At 45.3% G+C, this 23,627-nt stretch overlaps 1 protein-coding gene across 1 annotated transcript in view; it reads right to left on the bottom strand.

The window, feature by feature from the left end:
* Nucleotides 1-23,627, bottom strand: part of CACNA1H (calcium voltage-gated channel subunit alpha1 H) — a 449,793-nt gene that overhangs the window by 191,724 nt on the left and 234,442 nt on the right. The window contains 2 exon segments of the mRNA XM_029576705.1: nucleotides 5,974-6,107; nucleotides 12,599-12,710. Coding sequence (XP_029432565.1) covers nucleotides 5,974-6,107; nucleotides 12,599-12,710 — 246 coding nt within the window.

Below are 23,627 nucleotides of genomic sequence, written 5' to 3'. Positions count from 1 at the left end.
GAGAAGGACAGGCCCAGTGGTTAGGATGACAACAAGGGAAATCAGGCTTGAAAGCCCACTTCCCGCACTCGCGCTCCTGTTGACCTTGGGCAATTCATTTTATCTCTGGCTGCCTCAGGTACCAACTCGGGCCTAGATTCACCATTCTGCTATATTTATATTGATATTAGAATGTTGCGTCGTGAAAAAAAAAAGGGCAGGGGGTGATAGTGGGCAGCCGGCCACATTGCGGCGGTGCGTTTTCACCTGCCATGGTTGCAGCTGTGCTGCCCACCGTCGCCTCCATAGTGCCACACCAAAAGGTGGTATTATTTTCGGTGCTACTGCCCGCAGCGGTACCAGAAATAATTGGTTTTTTTTTGCCCGCCCTATCCACTCCCCTTTCCCGAATTTAAATATTACTGACGCGATGCGGCAGTTGTTGCATGCGTTACGGCCCTAATGCACACGATGATGGCTTATTTCGTTTGAAAGAATGAAGCTCTAGGTTGAAAGCTTTTTTCAGGAAGGGACTTGTTGCATCTGAATGGTTAATAATGCTGTAAGTCATTTTGAACATTCTTTGGAAAGGCTGTGGCCAAAAACGATTACATTTTTTTTTATCTATGGGAGAATGATTATAATATAGGCCCCTCAGATTGTCATTGTTTGGGGCAGGAGATTTGTTTATAGTGCCCACGTGCAGAGTTGCTACATAAATGCTGAAATAACTCGGATGTTTGCTTCAATGTGTTTGTGATTCTTTATTTCCGCTGCCGTCATGAGCTGCAAAAAGCACACATTGTGCAAAGACAGTACATTATTTATTTTGATAACCGTGACCATGTCATAGACTCATTTGGATCCTTTTCTGAAAAAAAATGCTAATTTTCTTTTTTGCTTAATTGGTCTTTGCAAGTTTGAAAAAATGTGTTGCGCAGGGAGGACCTTTATTGGATTGCTGTGCTCTGCGAGTGATGTGTTTTGTTTATTATACACTGACCAGAGGAGATACTGTGTTAATAAGGCTGCTTCATAGATATGCGTTTTCTCCTTGACTTCCGTGACTTATTTGGTCCAAGGCTGCTTTGTTTGTTCTCTCTACTGCAGCTCAAATAGAATAAAGCCTCATTTTTGTATGCTTTCTCCCTTAGATAAGACCAAAGCTATGATTCTAGAATATTTTCTGGTGCTGAATTCTGTGAAATGATAATACATCCTGATTTTCCTCAGTAAGGTTGTTCTTTTAATAAAGGTAGAGAATGGCTAAGTGCGGTGATCAAACATGGTCTGAAACTCATAGTGATAACTTGTTACTATAATTGCATGGATTTATTTATTTTATTTAACAGTTTTTTATACCGACCTTCATAGTAAATAACCATATCGGATCGGTTTACATTTAACAAGGGTATAACTAGAGTAACAATTCAAGTGAACGAAAAATAACAATAGGTAGGAATAGGTCAAAGTTACAATCAACAGGGAAAGAGAACTTGGAAGCTTGCAACAAGCTGGAAGGAAGATAAGGCAGGAAATAAATATAAAGATTTATTGGATTCTAGTAAAATACCTAGAATCAATTACCATAAACCCTGGTAAAAACACATTTCTGTCCTTTTTGTAGGACCATATACTCATACCCACAGTCAACATTTCACAATAATTCAGTCCATGCCAAAACTGGACCACGTATGGGATGCCATTAGCATCAAGGTCATCAGCATTTCTATGACCGATATGATCTTGTTCTAACAATAAGCTTCTTCCCTCCTTCCGGTATAGCAATCAACGTCTTAGTTTTCCAGAAGCTGTGTGGGTGTAGCTGATGATGCAAGAAGACAGAGCGGCACACATCATACCAGGCAAGGCATTTCCCAGACAGGCCCGGTCATCCTGAAAGAGAGTGGGGTCCTCTCTGTGCCCTGTGCAAGATTTCAATAGAACACACAGCAAGAACTGGTTCTTTCCCTCCACCCACTACTGCCGGCTCATTATTTTTAAGTGTTTTTGGGAAGTAGAAAGTGCATTACCAAACAGTAACTCCTGTTACTGCGTGGTAAACCCGATATTTGGGGAAAAACAAAACAAAAAAAAGACCGGACCCATTTTTAAACGAAATGCTGACAAAAATGAACTGAAACGACCCAAAAAACAAATATTCCGCCCCTAATGCATACATGTGTGATGCACTTTTTGAAGTCCTTCATAACCAATATGGACCAATCAAATACAGTGAGCTTCAGACAATTTGTGACTCTCTTTCAAAATGGCTGCTCCCAGAGGTTTGGAAGAAATCTAGGGTAAGTGGCCTGCTGAATGCTAAAAAACACAAGTATGATCAGTGACATCTCCAGTTGATATAGGGTGAATGCATTACTGCTTGTCATGTGCACTTCTCTAATACTGCCCAGAATATCACTTTCTTTTATTGTAAGCACAGGCAATCATGTCGCCTTAATACTGCTCCTAGTACTCAACTCAGATGCAAGGGATAGAAATACTGTGATTATTTGTCTTTGGGGAGGGGGGAATACTGTTAACGAGCCATTGTGAAAACTTACATTTCAAAACCTCAGATTAGTCACTTTTCCATGAGCCTCTCTGAGCGTGCGAGGTGACTCCTGCGTGTCAGCGGAATGCGGGGGAAGGTCAGAGGGCACAGGGGCAGGGGTTCAGCCTCCCTCATGCCAGCACCTGCACAGAACTTACTTGGGCAGGTGGGGAGCCTCTGGCTTGTGTTGGCGCATCCTTCACATGCATTCGGTCGCTGTCACTGCTGATCTATCTAAGAGAGGTGCTGGGTTTTGTTTTTCTTTTTTGCTTCTCTCCAGCTTTTCCTCAATACCTCTGTTATTAGTGTAATCAGCTCACTTAAGGAAACTGAATAGGGCAAATGGAAGGGTGGGCATCCGTTTAGCATCTGTTTCCAGAGTGCCTTCTAATAGCTCCATTACTCCCAAGTCCATTTATTGAAGAAAACAACCTACTTATTATGTTCGCATTTTAGCTGTTAAAACTGCAATTACCCCAGAAGGATCAGGAATAAGATGCCGGTGTGCTTTGTAATTAAAATCTCTCTTACTCATGTGCTGTAGATCCAAAGAAGATAAGAAGTACAAGGCGAGTTTGTTTATTCAAGCAACTGAAGTTTTCTCTTCTTCATGGTTTGGAGGCAGTTGAAGATGCTGAGTTCCCGTCTCTGATTTCCCATTGCTTCTGATGCCTTACAGGACCATTCCTAGGGGCGGGCGACCTGTGTCCCAAGCTCCAGAGGTGCCTTGTCTGTCTGGGTATCCCTATGTCTGGCTGACTGTGTGCACTGCATTGGAGCTAGGGCTGCTCAGACAGAGCAGGAGCCCTTTCATCATGGAGGGAAGAGACAGCGCCAAGAAGGCCCACATTTTTTAAAGGGGAAACACCCGCTCCCCTGGCTTAGGGACAGCTCTGATCACTCACATTACAGGGCAGGTCATAGCTGGCTGCACTAATGCACTGTCACAGGCAATAAATGAATCCCTTGAGAGAAAATGAATCTTTGCTCAAACATCCCTCTATCACTCAAGATAAGGGGCATCCACTCATCAACAGACAAGTGCATCATGGGATGAAAGAAGCATTATGCAGAACAGCAAGCTTTATCGACAGGATGCATATACATTATTACACATTTTCAGTGATCACTTCCATTGGCTACATGGATAAATAATAGTTAGTATTCACTACGCTGGACTGGAACCTGAACATCCTTCCAAAGTTAAAATCTTATTGCCATTCAATCTGCCTATGTCTTTCCAGCTAATGCTTACTAAAACATTAATTGGCAAAGCAATGGAAAATACTAATTTACATTAACACAACAGACAAGATGAAAATTAAATAAAGAAAGGATTTGCATTAGCAAATTGTGGATCCTTTTATGATAAAAAAAAATAAAGCGGTGACATTTTAATGTTCATTAAAGTGAGGTTGGGTGGGGGCAGAGAGAGAGATGAGAGCCCAACCCAACTGTGCCAGTGGGTGTACAAAGCCCCTGCAAGTCCAGGATGGTACTAATGACATCGCAGCACTTAGGGCCTGATTTACTAAGGCTCTCTTCCCAAACCGAGAGGGATAAAAGCTTAGTAAATCAGGCCCCAGACATTCGGCATTTTCAGACTAACTCCAACACTTCATAAATGCACTCACAGTATACAGGACAGGAAGCTGCTGCTGAGTGGAATTTAAATGAGTAATATTTAAGGAGGACATTGAAGGGTCCCATCAGTTCTCAGCTGCTTTTCCCATCTACTATACCAGGAGCAGCAACGGCAAATATCTGAAGCATTCTGACCGGCTCTGATAGGTAAGGTAGGAGTCTGCTGCAGGGGTGCAGGTCACCATGCAGCGTTTCAGTGAGGCACGCAGCTCTATTCCGAGGTTCACTTGGGTTTACAGACTTGCAAACTATGGCGTTGAAGTTAGGAGTGAACATCTTATAATAACAAAATTCACTCTTGGGTCACTGGCATGGGAGCAGCAGATGTGTTTGGTCGGTCCGGTTATGAAAACCTGTCTAGTTTTGTTTATTCTTTGTTTTTAGATTATTGTGGGATGTTACAATTGCCTTTACTGCCCTTTTTTCCTAGTAAATACCTCGAGAAGGAAACGTGCTAAGTCCCCATGATTGACCCTTGCCCTGTTCCCATCAGAAGGACTCTATTTCCAGTCCAGGCCTTGCCCTTGTCCTCTGGTCATAGCCTACCCTTGATTCCAGTCTAGGACTTCTGCCCTGCCTGTATATATACTCCTGCTTGCTCTCAGTCCCAACCTGTACCTTGTTCCAGCTCCCAGACTATACCATGTTCTACCTCCCAGTCTGTACCATGTTGCTGCTCCTAGCCTGTGTCATGTCCTACCCAGCCTGTGCTTTGTTCCAGCTTCTAGCCTGTGCCGTGTCCCAGTTCCCAGCCTGTGATGTGTTCTAGCTCTAGCCTGTGCCGTGTCCCAGTTCCCAGCCTGTGATGTGTTCTAGCTCTAGCCTGTGCCGTGTCCCAGTTCCCAGCCTGTGATGTGTTCTAGCTCTAGCCTGTGCCGTGTCCCAGTTCCCAGCCTGTGATGTGTTCTAGCTCTAGCCTGTGCCGTGTCCCAGTTCCCAGCCTGTGACGTGTTCTAGCTCTAGCCTGTGCCGTGTCCCAGTTCCCAGCCTGTGATGTGTTCTAGCTCTAGCCTGTGCCGTGTCCCAGTTCCCAGCCTGTGATGTGTTCTAGCTCTAGCCTGTGCCGTGTCCCAGTTCCCAGCCTGTGATGTGTTCTAGCTCTAGCCTGTGCCGTGTCCCAGTTCCCAGCCTGTGATGTGTTCTAGCTCTAGCCTGTGCCGTGTCCCAGTTCCCAGCCTGTGATGTGTTCTAGCTCTAGCCTGTGCCGTGTCCCAGTTCCCAGCCTGTGATGTGTTCTAGCTCTAGCCATGCTCTTAGACTCGGTCTGTCTGGCTCCAGCTAAGTCCTGCTGGCCACCAGAACCTAAGGGCTCAACCTGCGGGGGATGTGGCAGAAGACCACGTACGGCCCTGCCCCCAAATCTGGCCCTACTCCAGCCCATCCTGCCTGACTCATAACAACCTAAGATTAAAGTTAAGCAATGATATATCCAGCCTTAGATCCACTGAATATAAGTTCCCAGGGGCCTATACTGAGAGGCTCAGCTTGAGGTATATTTGAAAAGGGCATCTAGAGGGCACGAGTCTCAGGAGAATTTCTAGAACATGAAGAAGAGAAGAAAGGCCTCCTCCTACGTCATGAGCTGTCTGAGAAGCAGTTTTTCCATCACAAATTTCACAGACTGTCTTTGGGAATCAATAACATTTCAGCTCCACAGTCTCATACAGCTTTTGCGATCAGCTCTTACTCTTAAGAGCCTTTTCCCTGACTCACACTTTGCAGCTTCCTAAAAAACCTTAGCAAGGCAGTCAGGCTGCTGGTGGATTCGCTGAAAAATATTAGCTCTGGCTACTAACCCTGCCATTACGATGAAGAAATCCAGACGGTTCCACGTGTCTCCAAGGTAGCACTTCTGGCCGAAGATTCCTAGAGCCACCATCTTGATGACCATCTCCACAGCAAAAAAGGCAAAGATGAAGTTATCAAAAGCCTATGAGACAAAACAGAAGAAGAAAAGGACATTAGCTTTCAACAAAAATAATTAACTATGCAGTTATGTAACACAAGAACACTTCAATGTACAGAACAATTATCTTGGAGGTAAGGTGAGGTTGGGAGAAGTCTTAAAAACGGCTGTTTTTTCAAGCTATAATGTGCATTTTGGGAAGGAGGAAGCAGTAAACTGATCCCTCAATCGAATTAACATTAGTTTCCGTACCGCGGATTTGAGGAAAGACTTCATATATATTCCAAGTGAAATAGAAAAAAATCCATTTAGGTTCCTGGTTGTCATTGTTCGGTGACTCCACAGTGGGTCTCTCATCAATGAAAGACCTGTAGCCTAGATTCTGATAGCTCTCAGACTCCTGACGGTCCTGGTTTTTGGCTGTCTGTGGGATTTTGTCAACTCTTCCTTTCTCCCAGATTCAGCCATGACATTTGAGTGTCCAGAATTATAAAGTGAGGGCTCTGCCAGCCAATGAGAAGTAGAATCATCTGTGGTTGCATTAGAGACCTCAGCTGTCTCTCCTGGGCATTATTTGACTGGAGCACGCTATAAAGCTTCCAGAGCTGTTTGCGGTTTATTTACATTTTTTACAGGGAGTATAGGTTGGGTCTTAAGGAAACTGAAGACTTCCATTTGTACTTGGCACAAATACAACACAAAGGGGGTCCTATTTTCACACAGGCTCAGTGCTTCGGCTTTGCTGATTAAGTACCATTTTGGGCACTTTGGGTTTTCCTTCTGTGAACTGCCCCAAAGTGAAAGGACTGGTTAGCACGGAGAAACCTCCGCTGCAGCAGAATTCCCTTCCATGACAGAAATATCCTCCCCTCCCCTTGTCCACAGTCTTGAATTCAGATGACCGCAATATTATGGTGAGGCGCAGCTCGCAAAAAGGACCAGGCTGCACATGGAAATCAGTTCGATAACCTTATATCACTCAGGACTCATGCAAAACAGATTTATAGAAATCAATAGCTAAACATCAGGGCTGTGCATCAATAAAACTTTTGTTTCATTTTGCTTTTCCCCTTTTTGTTTTATTAGGTTTTCTTTCATTTTTTATTTTTCATTTAAGGGTCGATTTTAAGACCCACGAGCGTGTGTCCATGTGCACTCAGTTCCCAGTGCGCATATGGATGCTCCGATTTTATAACATGCTTGTGTCGCCACACACATGTTATAAAATACAATCTCCACACGCATGTGTGGGTGGCCCGCGACTCACTCGCATGGGGGGGGACGGGACTGGGAGGGAACTTCCCTACCCCCCTAACCTTCCTCCCTTCTCCCCCTCCACCCCGACCCCTAACCTCTACCTAGGTACCCCAAACTTTTTTATTTCTATACTTTCTGCTCTTCGGGAGCAGAAGTAAACTCTGTGCGCCAGCTGGCTGCTGGTGCTGTCCCGCCCCACCCCTCCCCACGTAGACCATGCCCCCGGCCTGCCCTTGCTCCGTTTCCTCTCTCTGGAACTCCCCACAATGAATTAAAAATTATGAATTTATTTGAAAAATTCTTAACCACTTCTCCCACCCAAGAAAGGAGATTTTATAACAAAAAAGGCATTCAAAGTACAGTCTGCTGAGAAAAAAAGCATCACTGTCAACATGTATATTAAATGTACATGCAATGCTGGGATGCTAAACCAGAAAACACTGCAAAAAAAGACACTTGGAATCTATATGGTATTAGGCTTATTGTAAAGAAAGCCACGAGTACGCAGAAATACAATATAGTAAACCTCCCATACTAAAACCGCACTAACTGCAAACACTCAAACAGTAACAACCCTACCTATGAAAAGGCAACATTGCAAATAATACCAATACACCTCTTATTAGGAAAACAGAGCAAGCCAGGCTGCTGAAAATCCTTTCATAGAAACTACACGCTGGCAAAATACATCACCTCGGTCACAATTGTAGAACACAGACAGACCTTCCCCGAATACAAAATAAAGAGACCAAGAAGTATAAATAGAAACGTGCAGACCAAAGCTGAACTGGAAACCATAAGCCAGACCTTGTATGTAGTAGGGATGTGAATCGTTTTTCAACGATTAAAATTATCGTCCGATAATGTTTATATCGTCTTAAATCGTTATAGAACACGATACAATAGAAATTCTAACGATTTATCGTTAAAAATCGTTAAATCGTGTTAGTGCGCACTAACTCGAGTTAGTGCGCACTAACTCCCCGTTAGTGCGCACTAACTCGATTTAGTGCGCACTAACTCGATTTAGTGCGCACTAACTGAAAATGATACAAATAAACACTTTCCAGGTCACTGAAGGTCAGTTAGGAATGAATATGTGTTCCTATTGGCTGGCTGCCCTCTTATCTATTGATATTACCAAGGTTACCACTGAGGTGATGGTTGGGGGGATGGGAAATGGAACTGGAAACTAACGAACACCAACAGAAAATGAAACAAAGTGTTCACACTTCCCAGGTCAGTAAAGGTCACTTAGGAATGAATATGTATGTATGTATTCCTATTGGCTGGCTGTGCTCTTATCTATTGATGTTACCAATATGGTTGGGGGGATGTGAAATGGAAACAGTTGGAAGCTTGACAAAAAAAGTAATGTAATGATCAGCACTCACGTGACTAGAACTTGTTTGTTTATTATTTTTGTTAGCAGGCACCTGAAATGCTAGTGCATGTTGAATTTGCCAATCACTGTGCATTTTAGAAAGGTGGTCCTGGCTGGAACTGTACACAGTTCAAATATATGTAATTGATTGTTGGTAAGTGTATTTTTTAAGTAGCCACACTGGCACCAGTATGTTTACTTTTCCTCCTACTTAACTCACTAGCTCAGCTTTCTAAGAAGGGCTTCTCTGCTTGTGTGTTGTTTTTGTTTGGTGTGAGGAGAGCAGAAACATCAGATCTTTATTCAATCTACTACAGTCATCTCTTACAGTGCCCTATCCCTATTAATACCAGGAGTGTTGTGATCTTCCTGCACACAGTGCCCTAACCCTGATACCAGTCTGAGACAGCTCCCTCCCTGCATTACTAGTGAGAGGCTGGCTTCACAGACAGGGGGGAGCTGCCTGACCCTCACTCCTGACTTCCCCCATGTCCCAGCTAGTGAATGGTGTGTGGGTGAGGGGGGGGGGGAGGATGGTGAAGTCTGAGACAGCTCCCTCCCTGCATTACTAGTGAGAGGCTGGCTTCACAGACAGGGGGGGAGCTGCCTGACCCTCACTCCTGACTTCCCCCATGTCCCAGCTAGGGAATGGTGTGTGGGTGAGGGGGGGGGGGGAGGATGGTGAAGTCTGAGACAGCTCCCTCCCTGCATTACTAGTGAGAGGCTGGCTTCACAGACAGGGGGGAGCTGCCTGTCCCTCACTCCTGACTTCCCCCATGTCCCAGCTAGTGAATGGTGTGTGGGTGAGGGGGGGGGTGGATGGTGAAGTCTGAGACAGCTCCCTCCCTGCATTACTAGTGAGAGGCTGGCTTCACAGACAGGGGGGAGCTGCCTGACCCTCACTCCTGACTTCCCCCATGTCCCAGCTAGTGAATGGTGTGTGGGTGAGGGGGGGGGGGGAGGATGGTGAAGTCTGAGACAGCTCCCTCCTTGCATTACTAGTGAGAAGCTGGCTTCGCAGACAGGGGGGAGCTGCCTGACCCTCACTCCTGACTTCCCCCATGTCCCAGCTAGTGAATGGTGTGTGGGTGAGGGGGGGGGGGGGGGGGAGGATGGTGAAGTCTGAGACAGCTCCCTCCCTGCATTACTAGTGAGAGGCTGGCTTCACAGACAGGGGGGAGCTGCCTGACCCTCACTCCTGACTTCCCCCATGTCCCAGCTAGTGAATGGTGTGTGGGTGAGGGGGGGGGGGATGGTGAAGTCTGAGACAGCTCCCTCCCTGCATTACTAGTGAGAGGCTGGCTTCACAGACAGGGGGGAGCTGCCTGACCCTCACTCCTGACTTCCCCCATGTCCCAGCTAGTGAATGGTGTGTGGGTAAGGGGGGGGGGGGGGGAGGATGGTGAAGTCTGAGACAGCTCCCTCCCTGCATTACTAGTGAGAGGCTGGCTTCACAGACAGGGGGGAGCTGCCTGACCCTCACTCCTCCGGGGTGTTGTGATCTTCCTGCATGCAGTGCCCTATCCCTATTAATACCAGGAGTGTTGTGATCTTCCTGCATGCAGTGCCCTATCCCTATTAATACCAGGAGTGTTGTGATCTTCCTGCATGCAGTGCCCTATCCCTGATATCGGGATGTGTGCAAGAAGATCACAACACCCCCGGTATCAGGAATAGGGCACTGTGTGCAGGAAGATCACAACACCCCCAGTATCAGGAATAGGGCACTGTGTGCAGGAAGATCACAACACCCCTGGTATTAGGGATAGGGCACTGTGTGCAGGAAGATCACAACACTCCTGGTATTAATAGGGATAGGGCACTGTGTGCAGGAAGATCACAATACCCCTGGTATCAGGGTTAGGGCACAAGTTCTAGTCACATTGACTGATCACATTACTTGTTTTGTCAAGCTACCAACTGTTTCCATTTCCCATCCCCCATATACTGTCAGTAGGAAACTTGGTAACATGAATAAATAAGAGGGCAGCCAATAGGAATACATATTCATTCCTAAACTGACCTTAACTGACCTGAAAAGTGTCAAATTGTATCATTTTCAGTTAGTGCGCACTAACTCCCGTTAGTGCGCACTAACTCGAGTTAGTGCGCACTAATCGGAAAAAACGATTTTTAACGATTTTTTAACTAAAAAATCGTGCCTAAGACGATTTTCTTGCCCTGCCACACGATTTCTATCGTTAAGACGATATGGAAAACGATTCACATCCCTAGTATGTAGTGCAACAAAGGAAAAACAGAAACATCAATATTCCTCATAAAGCAAAATAAATAAATATAAAATATCACTCCATAATAGTGAACCATACTCATAAAAATGACTATTTCAAAACAGCTGGCTAAAAATTTCCTAGAAGTCAACAAAATATTTTGAGACAGCAGAAGTATCAAATAAATATATAAATATACACACACGCCCCTTCCTTCCCCTCACTCCAGTTCCTGTGTACATCAGGACTGCTGCTTGACCTGTACCTAGAGTTGTAGAAACCGAAAGGCACTTTTTAAACCTGAAGCCCACGGATCACCCAAAGTGCCTCTCTGGTAGTGGTGGTCTTTATTGTACCCAAATTCAGGGGTTACACATGAAAACTTGTGTCATGCCTTATGACTTTCTTCCTAAAATGGGGTGCTGCTTCACTCACCTAACTTTCGTTTTTTTTTTTTTTTAATTAAATCTCAAAAAGTTCAAAAGATGAACTAATAATTTAGTATTGATCAGAGACACTAGTGCTACCTACATATAGGAAAACATGCTTTGTAGGGATGTGCTTTTGTTTATAATAACACAGGCAACATCAACAACATTGCCTATTTTGTTTCACATCATTTCTAATTTCAAACGATATAAAACATTCAGTGTTTTTTAAAAATTTTCATTTAAAGAAGAATTTTAAAAGCCTGGAGCACACCAAAATCGTGAGATGCGTGCGCATGTAGGGCTTATACACGCCCGTCGTATTTTTAAAGCTGCCTACATACACGCGTATCTCCTGCTGTGCGCACATCTCACGCAGAATGAAAAAGGGGTATGGTGTGGGCGAGGCAGGGGCATTCCAGGGCAGGGTCAAGAGATGTGTGCGCCCACGTGCCCATGTCTAGTGCCACATAACTTTACTTCTGCTGGAGGTGTACATTTTAAAAACAAAAAAAACCCAGCCATTTTCTAAGGGGTTTAAAAGGTTTGGGGTAACTGGGAGGAGATGCAGGCTAATAAACCAGGAGCTTTGGAGAACCTAGCTCTTCACTCAGCAAGCTGGTGGACAAACTGGTGAAACTGGCGTGGACGCGTGCTGGTCATCAAATTCCCTGGCCTAGGCGGCTGAAACGTGATGTGCGCGGTTAGGCGCACACATGTGCGAGCGTGGCTGATTTTATGACGCATGCGTATATGTGTGCACACGTTATAAAATCACCACGTCCCCAGGCACGCGCTGATGCACACGCGTCAATGTGCGCCACATGCCCCTTTGAAAGTTACCGGCCCTGTGTGCACTAGTGTGCACTATTACAACTCGAAATGTGCGCACTAACTACAATTTAAAAAAAAAAAAAACCCGAAAGAAAATTAACAAAATAAAAAAATGAAACAGAATGGAAAACAAAATGAAAGAAAAGTTTTATCGATGCACACCCCTAATGCCTCGTTAAATTTAGAACCCACTAAATTTCTTTATAGGGTCTTAAAACAAAAATATTTTAATTTTAATATTCTCCCCCCACCCTCTCAGCCCCGTAACTGCTCCTGGGGAAAAGCAAGGAGAGGGTTGAGCAGCTGAAGCTTTTCCAGTTATTCCGTGAGGACCGGAGTTGGCCACCCCTGCTGTACAGAAGTGGAAGGAGCTTTTCTTACCTCGAGAATGGTGCACCTCTCGGATTTGCACTTCACATCTTCACAGGGCTGGAACATTCCCAAGGTGACACAGTTGAGAAGGATGACCAGCATGCTGACATGCTCAAACCAAGTAAAGAGACTCCGTTAAGGAAAAGCTTCAGAAGCGGGAGGGAGGGAGGGAGAACAAGGATTGTTATAAAAATATTATTTACACATCTGAGACTGAGAAGCATCTGACACAGGCTGAGACGGGAGGATTTTCAGGATACGGGTAAAAGCAGCCTCCATGACTGCCAGAAGGCACCGCCACGCTCTTCACACCTCAGCTGCCACGCACGGGAGGTGAGGATTCATTTTCACACTGACCTCCATCCCAAGAAAGCTTGGTTCGGAGATTGCAGCTATCAGAATCATACGTTTTGAGAGCCTCCTTTTACAAACATTTTTTTTTTAAAATTTCCAGTGAAGATTTTAAGGATCACTGGACTGGCCATGAAGTGAAATCACTTGACAGCAGTGCTGTAACATCTGGAGCCAGAGGTGAGCAGAATCTTCCGAAGGGCTGCGAGCTTACCGCCCACCTGCCATTCTTCTGCCATTTCGGATGCACTAAAGATGCTTTCATATCTGCTTAGAGAAGCTGCATTCCATAGTGCAGGCGTTCTTTGCCTTGCTTGTGCTTTTTTTTTAATTTACAATTTGACACACGGATCCAACTTGCATGGGCAGTTATCAATACTTTAATTCAAAAATATAAATCAGATTGTGGAAAACTCGTAAGAAACAGAACCTGACAGAGGACAGGAGGAAGAAATTAGAAAGGAAAAATAAATTGACTTCCATAGAAAATAACTCCAACCTAGAATTGCAGGTTTCCTTATTAATCCATTTTCTTCTTGCATTAAAGGAATCAAAGGATACCTGATCCCAATATAAACACAAATCATTCTGAGTGAGTTTTTCACTGTCAAAGCCTTTAATATTGTTTGAAACCCTTTTGTGTGCAGACTCCCTGTCCTACATTCAAAAGTCAATTGGCAGATGGCAGTGACCAAAGCCAGTGCCTTTACGTGGCTATAAAGTCATTTTGTGGCTAGCTCAAGGGAAAGATGAAAGGGTCCAAGCTAAAAGTTATGGCTTTCTAGGGGCAGTTTTCAAATTGCCTGCATTGAGATAAAAGTCCATGGACTTCCAGCTACATATTTTTGCTTAGAAATTTGTCCTGGGCTGCGTCAGATTTTCTGCTCCCCAAGTCGGCAGGGGCTGGGAATGGCACACTCACAGGCCCCGGGGGACTCCCAGTCATCGCTCATCGGTGACACCTGCTGGTGAGATTTAGGCTCCATGAGTGCAGGGTTCTGGAAGGAGCCCAGCCCTAGGAGCGGAGGGATGGCCGAGTGGTCAGCGACTGTGATTGGATCACACTGCAGCAAGAAGGCCTGAGGAGAGAATGTGCAGAAGTGCAATATATTTACTTTTCATACCCACTTTTAAAACAAAATGGACTCTAACTGGAGTCGGGTCAGTGCTGTAGCAACACTTAACTTTAATTCTCTTCTGGGTTTGATTTGTCTTCCAGCACTCAGACCCTTCGCCCTTCATTCTCACCAAAGAGAACATGGCATCTGCTCCTTTCAGTGCTCCCACTGTCTCCGCACTTCCCGGAGAACATTTTACCTCCACGTGCGAGGGTTTCTAGAGAACAAAGGGACTGCAGCTATAAGCACTGGAATTATTCCAGCAAAGTTACGACTTTTTATTGTTTGTGCGTGAAACAAAATATACAAAACATCTTCTTCACCGCTGACAGGGTCACAGCAGGAAAGATTTATGTATTATTTACACTTGAAAGCCCGGTTTTTGTTGCAAACCCCCAACGTGGATTACATCTTTACAACGGCAAAATAATGAAATCCACAACTCAGCAGACTGGCACTTCCTCACTGACCCAAGGCTAAAAGTCAGACTTCAGTAAGGCCAAATCTTTTGGACATGGAAGGAGAGCTGTGCTTTGCATTTCTGTAAGACTGAAAGGGGAAGATGGCGTGGCCACCAGGGGTGACAGTGGAGGCCAGCACTTTCACATCTTCCAGGGAGGATGGTGATGGGAAGAGATAGAGAAATCAGGGAAAAGCCGAGGTGGGGAGCTAGTGCTGGGAATTCAAATGCCCCGCGACCTTAAGTGAAAGAGTCTCCACTGGGCAGACTGGATGGGCCAATTCGGTCTTTATCTGCGGTCATTTACTCTCTTACTCAGGCTAGGCTGGACTTCCTTGTAAAATGTTGTTTATAAATTCCAGGATAAGCTACATCTTTTATATAAAACACGCAACAGTGAGCAGAGCCCAGTTATCAGGACAGACCATCGGCATCCTGGCAAGCCATGGGGGGAGCCGTGATTTACGCTCGCTGTGTACTGCACATGTTTGCACTTCATTGTCCCCTGAGATGTATTCTCAAGGTCTGCCGGGCTGCGGCCAAGTGGACGGGATCCAGCAAGATAAAAGCCATGACCTGAGAAGAAAGCATGGAGCTGAAGTGTCTTTCTGGTTTTTAGTCAAAATAAAAGACATTGCTACCCATCCTCCCTGACTCAGAAAGCACCAAACCCTAAAGACCACAGGGAGGCGAGGACCTGTTGTTCTCCCTGCCTTTCAGATTATTACGATAAGTTGATGAGGTTTGTTGGCGTGAGCTTTGTTTGGGATTACAATCTTTGTGAAGGTATGGAGGGGTTTGTTTTTTTTTAGCTGTTCTTGATTGTCTTATGTTCTATGCACAATTTATGCATTTATCTCTGTTACCTGCCCAGAGTCACGGAGGTCACGGGCTAGATTCCTTATAAAGAAACAAGACAGGTTGCCTCCGAGAGTCTCCTGCTTGTCTTCGACACTTGGAAGCACCAGCGAAGTGACCTTGGGTGTCTGGAAGAGTGGGGATGCAGGTACCACAGCGGCTCCCTGAATGGCTACTGGGACCTCTGATGGCAGGGAGGTGAGGGCTGGGATTTGCGGCATTGGGGCAGAGGTAAAACTAATTAGACTGGATGGGCTGATTGGAACTGAAAGAAAGTGGCAGAGTGCTGGATGCCCCATTGCTTTTGGCAGCTGTTTTACACTGTTGCAGGATTTGTAAGTAAGACCATGGGGAGCAGGCGGGGTGCTGGATTAAGCAGGGGATCTTCTTTGCTCATCGACCCAAAATGGCAGAGAACCAACGAGAACACTGACCCGGATAAGACGAGATATTGCACAAGCAGGCAGCTTTCTGTGGCTGGCACCACCGTACATCCTTGGAGTGCAAATAGGAATATCTGGCAAGGTTGAGAAGGCCAACTGAGCTTTTTCTGCTGTCATTTACTGTGCTGCTATAGGCCTGATTTACCAGGCTTTTCTCCCATATATACAATGAGGGAAAAGTAAATTAGGATCCATGAGGCAGATGTAATAAAACCTGCACTAAAAACAGAATTAAATTTTAGCGTGGGTTTTTAACTTAATGTGTGCATTAAAAACAGGGATCCCGGTGGGATGCAGTAAACTAAGGGGATACAAATCGAACAGGAGTAAAAAAAAAAAGAAAAAGCAGACTAAACTAAAAAAAATCCATGCTAAAATGTGAGTTTTCCTGCAAAATCTGCACTAATGCAGAAAAGGACTTTAAAAGAGGAGTAAGAGATAAGGGCCTTGCATGTAAGATTGGCATTGGGCAACCTGACATGGGCACAATCTTGCATGAAAGGCCATTTGAGCAAGACATGCCATGTGACATCAAAAGGTAAGCTCTCTAGGGCTGGCACCTACCTCCCTTCCAGACAGCTTACCTTCTGGTTTCACTTGGCTCGCCTTGCATGCGGGATTGTGCCCACGTCAGGTTGCCCAGTGCCAGTCCTGCATGCAAGGCCACTTGGGTCACTTTCCTTCCAACACCAGGCACTTTACCCCCTTTCTCCTGCTTTGAAACACTAGTGTGGATTTTCCTAATTCACATTTCTGATGGCCATGATATTCCATAGCTGTGCCCGTGTGGCTGTGACTGGGGACCTCACAATGTAAGGATTTACATTTCCAGCATGAGCTCTCTGGGGCAGGCACCTTCAGCTGAAGAAAACACAAATTCTTTGGGGCAGGCACCTTCCACTGAATTTAGTGCTGTGCATCCTGCTTTGCTGTAATGCTCGGTTGTAGGTTCCAGCCCCAGTGAACTTACATTACCAATTTAAATCTTTCCTGGATCTGAGGTGGAGTTCTACACTGGACACAACAACACACAGCACCGGCCACCAGAAATATGAGTTTACTCTACCTCAGACCCAGCAGCTAAACGTCCAATGTAAGCTCTCTGAGGCAGGCACCAGTCACAAGTTTTCTTTAATTTCCTGAACAGTATGTGAACACAGTGCTGAAATGTGTACTGTTCAGTGGTTGATGTCTACCCAGACAGCCTATGATGTGTACATCTAGCTGTAAGGACATAAGAACATGTCATACTGGGTCAGACTGAGGGTCCATCAAGCCCAGCATCCTGTTTCCAACAGTGGCCAATCCAGGCTACAAGTACCTGGCTAGTACCCAAACACTACGTAAATCCCATGCTACTGGTGCCAATAATACCAGTAGCTATTCCCTAAGTCAACTCAATTAATAGCAGTTAATGGACTTCTCCTCCAAAAACGTATCCAAACCGTTTTTAAACCCAGCTACTCTAACTGTCCTAACCACATCCTCCAGCAATGAATTTCAGAGCTCCTCCTTTCCCTGGAGGAAAGGAGGAGCAGAGGTGACATGATACAGACTTTCAGATACTTGAAAGGTGTTAATGATCAAAAGACAACGACAAACCTTTTCCGTAGGAAAAAAATCACCAGAACCAGGGGTCACGATTTGAAGCTCCAGGGAGGAAGATTCAGAACCAATGTCAGGAAGTATTTCTTCACGGAGAGGGTGGTGGATGCCTGGAATGCCCTTCCTGAGGATGTGGTGAAGACCAGAACTGTGAAGGACTTCAAAGGGGCGTGGGATAAACACTGTGGATCCATAAAGTCAAGAGGCCGCCAATGAAGAGTGGGTGACTCGCCAGAATGAGGGCTACTGCCTGGAGTCAATACCCTTATTAAATAAACATACACATGCTTACTGTGACTCCAACATCGCTCTAAGCTTCAACAGCAAGAGGAAATGTGGAAAAAAGGATTCACACTCACAAAGAGGGGAGTAGCTGGCTTGTTACGGCGGTTACTACCCCAAATCAAATAAGTCTGATACTTCACTTTCAATGCATATACAGCATAGTTCTCTGATTCAACGGCAGGGGAGAAGAAAAACCGATACTTCACACATCCAGCAGAGCTCTCTGCTTCAACGGCAGGGGAGAAAATGAGGGTTCGCACTCACAAAACGGGGAGTAGCTGGCTTGTTACGGCGGTTACTACCCCAAACCAAATGTGCCTGATACTTCACTTTCGATGCACATCCAGCATGGCTCTCTGCTTCAACAGCATGGGAGAAGACTGATACTTCACACGTATCCAGCATAGCTCCCTGCTTCAACGGCAGGGGAGAAGAAAAACAACCGATAAGGGCTGTATAACATAGGCTGGGTAAAACAAATAAGCATGGGTGTAGCTTGCTTATTGCGGCGGCTACTACCCCGAACTAATCAAGCTAGATATTTCACTTGGATGCAGCTCCATCACTGCTCTCTACATTAAAACTGGGGGTGGAAGGGAAATAGAACCAAGAGCTAAGAGAAACAGATAAGTATGAGAGAAAAAATGTGTGAAGCTTGCTGGGCAGACTGGATGGGCCATTTGGTCTTCTTCTGCCGTCGTTTCTATGGTTCTATGTTTCTATGTTGAGAGAAAAAGGATTTTCTCTGATTTGTTTTAAATGTGCTATTTGCTAACTTCATGGAGTGCCCCCTAGTCCTTCTAAGAAGTTAGAAAAGTACCTTTCCAAAAGAGCTTATTCTTTTATTTTACTTGCCATTCCTTGCCAAAATGGCCTTGAATGAGAGAATGTGCCGACATGTTGGGATTCAGAGTACCCATCTCACATGCAAGGCAGGGCAATATAAAAGCATAAGCTCTCCAGGGTGGGCACTGAGAACTGAACAGCATGCACTTTGGAACTGTGCATGTGACTTTGGTATCCTGTTCAGCTGCAGGTGCTCCTCCAGAAAGTTAATTCTTTGTTAAGCTAGCTGTAGGTGCATACTGCAGAGAGCTTACGTTTTGATTTTCTTACCATTTCTTGCCAAAGGCCTTGGATGCAAGAATTTGTTCTTTGGAGTGGGCATACAGCTAGCTGAACAAAGTGTAAGCTCCCTGGGCTGGGCATCTACAGTTAAACAGTACACCTAAGCTGGGATGCACAGCGCTGGTGTACTGTTCAGCCTTAGGTGCCCATCCCAAGAGCTTACAGTAGAAATTAAACTCCTTTTCTGGTGGCTAAAGTTATTCTATTGCTGTGTCCAATCTGATAGACGCAGCTAGACACTAACATACTGGTCACAGCAATAGCATAATATGGCAACCAGAAATGTGAGTTAAGTTTTACTCCTGCTCTGAACCAGGCGTTAAGCTCTCTGCCCTTTTACACACCTCTCTGCATCGCTGGGGAATAGCTAATGCCTTCTTTTACATGAGATTTGCATGTCCTGTGCTAATCTTAGGGCTGTTTGCTCCTGGCTTAGCATCCACTAAAAGTAAAAACCTGTGCTAACCTTAGTGCGCCTTATAGCATTGGCCCCTGTGTTTGTTACTGAAAGCCGTTCCTTCATTGTACCGTTCTCCATGCATGGCAATGCTCGGAAGTAAGGAGGAGGAAGTTCTGCCGTCAGAAACGAGAACTCTAAGAGAAAAGAAGTGGCTATTTGTCTGGGTGAAAAGGAATCTCCTCTTCAAACTAGGAGCATTGGTGATTATCCCACCGCTTCCACCCTGAGGAAGAAGGGCTCCTTTCTGCTGTACACTGCCAAGCACCCAGGAACTACTGGGGAACTCGTCTCCTGTGTCCCTGTCAATCCCCTTTCTGGGTGGAACTCAGAGGAGGAGGAGATTCAAGAGAGGAAAGTTCTCATCCTGCGCTGAAAGGATGTTTCAGGCAGGTAAAAGCGGGAAATAGCATTTGCTTAGTTAAACAAAAGGAGCCAGTCTCATAAATAAGGAGGGCTGCATGACTCTGACAACCCCCCCCCCCCGGCCCCCCAGAAACTTTTATAGAAAGCTCCAGAACAGAATCGTCTGCTAATGTTAGTGTGAAGTGAGATGTGTTAGTTAAACAACACTGCTGACATTCAGTTTTAGGTAACAAAGACACAGTGTCCTTGCTCCTGTCAAAACAAAGCAGGAGAGAAAGCAAGAAAGAGATGAAATCCGAGCCACATGCTTCAGATATCTGCAGACCTCCGTGGGCTCCGGACTGCAGCAGATTTAATGGCTCCTGGATTACTCCCAGAGGACGGGCTTGTAACTCTGAAGATCCTATTTCTGCAATAAAACTTTGCATTCCAGCGAATGTTTTCCTGAGTTCTGGGAGCCCTGCAGCATGAAAGGCGCACGCGGCAGGCAGGCAGGCAGGCACCAGGCAGGCACCAGGCAGGCAGGCACCAGGCAGGCAGGCACCAGGCAGGCAGGCAGGCAGGCAGGCTCTCTGAGGACTTCCATCTCGGCCGCACCACCTTTTACCCCCATTTCTAACATCACTCAGGGGCTCCTATGCTAATCTGAGGCTTGGTCTCTCTTTCTCTCCGTTCATAACTTGATATATTCAAGCTCTTCTGTCCTGGAGGGAAGAAGCCACTGAGAAATTCAGCACAAACATTTTTCTGTAGGAATTAAGCCTGGTGGGGCTTTTCTTACTATAACAATACATTCGGAGGAGGAGGAGTATTATTAGTGACATACGACGTGCAAAAATGGGAAATGCCCAATTCTACCCTCTCCAAGCCCACCACTCCCCCAACTCATCAGAACTTTTCAGGTTCCTCCCTCTCACTCCTGAACCACGAAGGTCAAAGTGGTTGTAGGCTGAGAGGATGGGAAGAGAGAGAGAGCGAGCGCCCGTTTCTGGTGCCCTCTCTCCTCTAAGGATGCACATTTGTTTTAAAGAAATGGGTAAAATGCAAAGGCCATTTTAATTTCTTTCCTGGATCCCCAAAATGAGTGGACGGTGCCCATAAATGCAAATGAAAGTTTCTGTTTCTGTTTCCACTCAAGGTATGGCCCATTGGAAAGTGCTGCAGTGAGGCTGGTAACTATAGCAACCAACCAATAGCAGCCTGGCCAGAGCTGAGGTAAGAGAAGTAGGCAAATAGGATGGAGGACCAATCAGGGTGAAGCATTTTTTAACTAGTTTGCATCTGGATCAAGTGATGCTAATGTTGTCTTCCCACTGAAAGGTTAGAGCAAATGCATTCCAGGCATCCACCACTCTCTCTCTGAAGAAATATTTCCTGATGTTGGTCTGAGTCATCCCCCCAGGAGTTTCCTGCTGCTACCTTTGCCTAGTTACCATGTCAACATTACTAATAAAGTTCATAATCTCAGTGTATATTTTGACTCTCAGATCAATAGGAAATCCCACATCCAAACAGTAGTCAAATCCTCTTTCTACAAGGTCCGTCTCCTAAAGCACATAAAACCCTTGCTCGAACATGATGCCTTTCGCACCGCCCTTCAATCCCTTGTCCTAATCGGTCTTGATTACTGTAATTCCCTCTATATCAGTCTCCCAATTTCTTACTTACGACCATTACAATTGGTTCCAAACTCCGCCGCCCGTCTACTTTCAGGTTCAAAATTCTCTGACCACATCACTCCTGTTTTACACAGTCTTCATTGGTTACCCATCATCTGGCGTATTCATTACAAGCTACTTACCATTATCTACAACTTAATTCATACCAAAATAATGGCTGGCTATCTTCCACTTTGCACTTATATACTCCGACCCGGTCTTGTGGTCCCAGAACCAAATGCTCTTACAGATACCCTCTTCAAAATTCACTAGACTAGCAACCACTCGCGAACGATCTTTCTCAATAGCAGACCCCATCACTTGGAATTCCCTTCCCGCACAGATCTGTCTTTTAACTGACCCCCAAGGATTTCAAAAAGGCACTAAAAACCCACCTATTCAAATGTGCCTTCCCAGAATAACATTTTTCTCTTTTTCAATTCCCTTCTTAATCAACTTCCATCCACCTCCTCTCCACATTCTCCATTTCTTTTTCATTCCTCCTCCCCCTTTTAATGATTTCTAAAGTTATTTTCTTTTTTTGTTTATGCTTGTTCTTATATTATGTTTTTATTATGTTTGTCCTTATTAATTTTATGTATGTTTTTTACTGTAAACCACCCCAAACTTTGGAGGATGCGGTATATAAGTATTTTTAAATAAATAAAATAAATAAATGCCCCTGATGCTATTCCACTCTGCCTAGCTACCATGCCCCTGATGCTGCTCTGCCTTGCTGGCCAGCTCCTGATTATATACTTTAAGGATCTTGCTGTCACTCTGCCTTGCTCCTGACACTACATCTTGGGGATCCTGCCACCACTCTGCCTAGATTATAGATTATACCACAGCAAAAGACAGGGGCAAGAAAGTTCAACTAGAACTGCACTCCTTTATTATTACTGCTTACCAGGAAATGGAAGCAATATTTGGAAAAAACTGATTCAGAAGAAGAATCGCGTACTGGATACTCTGAATCACAGGATGTTAAACAACCAGTAGCTGAAAGGAATCTGGGCCTCTATTCAGTAGCATCTTGGCCTCCAGTGAGGAAGCAGAAGAGGCAGATGATACTGAGAGAGCTGAGATTATACACAGCAAAGGGACAGCAACTCCAAGCCTCAGCAGCCAGCCCCTTCCCCTAATAATGCTGTATGGAAACAACACGAGGCCTCCTCCAGGTATTTTCTCTGGCTTCTCCCTGCCTAGGACTTTTTACCAATATGATTGGTGCCCTTTGCCCCTCATTTGGAGCTTCGGGGTGTTCTTGCCACTCTTTCTGCTGCCTTGGGGTTTCTCCTGCCACGCTTGGTGCTTTGTTCCCTCTTCATGGTGCCTCGAGCTGTTCATACAACACTTGGTGCCACTTTGCCTCTTTTGTGCTGCCTTTGGGGGTTCGTGCCACTGTTGTTGGTGCCCTTTGCCCTTCTTTTGGAGCTTTGGGGTATTCTGGCCACTTTCGCTGCTGCTTTGCTCCCCTCCTGGTGCCTGGGAGAACTCCTGCCACCGCTGCTAGCATTTTGTGGTTCCTTAAGCTATTCCTGCCACGTTTGGTATCACATTGAGACAGTCTTATGTGTGCTGGCGCGCCTTTCACTGTTCTCATTATATCTACCCACAAGTCTCATTAGCAATTATTAGAAAACCCCAATTTTAGAGACCAAAATATGTTGCATTGCTTCCCCGATTAATGGGAAGCGAATGAATGAATAAAATAAATAAACAAACATTTTGTGTGACCTACAAAATGAACAGAAAGACATTTTTTTCTGCACATCCCCACTTTCCTCCTGCACTTCCCTGGACGAGACGTGTGCAGAGAGGAGTGTGGATGTGAGGTACCAGCAGCGTATCCCCTCCCTCTGAGCTTTGGTAAAGATTGATGTGCAGGACTCCCCTGGGCAGAGGAACCACTGTAGTCACATCATACAGGCTCTGTTTTAACCTGCGTTGCACTCATTCAGTCATAAACGCATTGCACTAATGTAACGTCATCAAAGCTCGCATATCATGGGCTGCAGACCCCTACTTGTGGCTGTAGTAGGTCCTTGGAATCCAGGACTCTCAAATGAGTGCAAAGTGCCAACCAGCTAAACTGCCGAGTTAAAAAACAAAAAAAAAACCCCCACCTGATAAATCCTGAAAATCAGTGGTATGCTAAAAAAAAAAAATAGATACTAGGTCGGGGCCAGTGGTGACCTGTGCCTTCTGCGCCAGCTGATATGGGGAAAAGGATGCAAGTTCAAAAAGATCCAAGGTCCATCCGGCAGGAGAAGAGTCTAGGTCAGTGACCAGGCAGAAAATCACCA

This window comes from Rhinatrema bivittatum, chromosome 14 (genome assembly GCF_901001135.1).
Source record: "Rhinatrema bivittatum chromosome 14, aRhiBiv1.1, whole genome shotgun sequence".
In the NCBI taxonomy this organism is placed as follows: domain Eukaryota; kingdom Metazoa; phylum Chordata; class Amphibia; order Gymnophiona; family Rhinatrematidae; genus Rhinatrema; species Rhinatrema bivittatum.
This window is presented reverse-complemented; position numbering and strand designations above follow the sequence as displayed.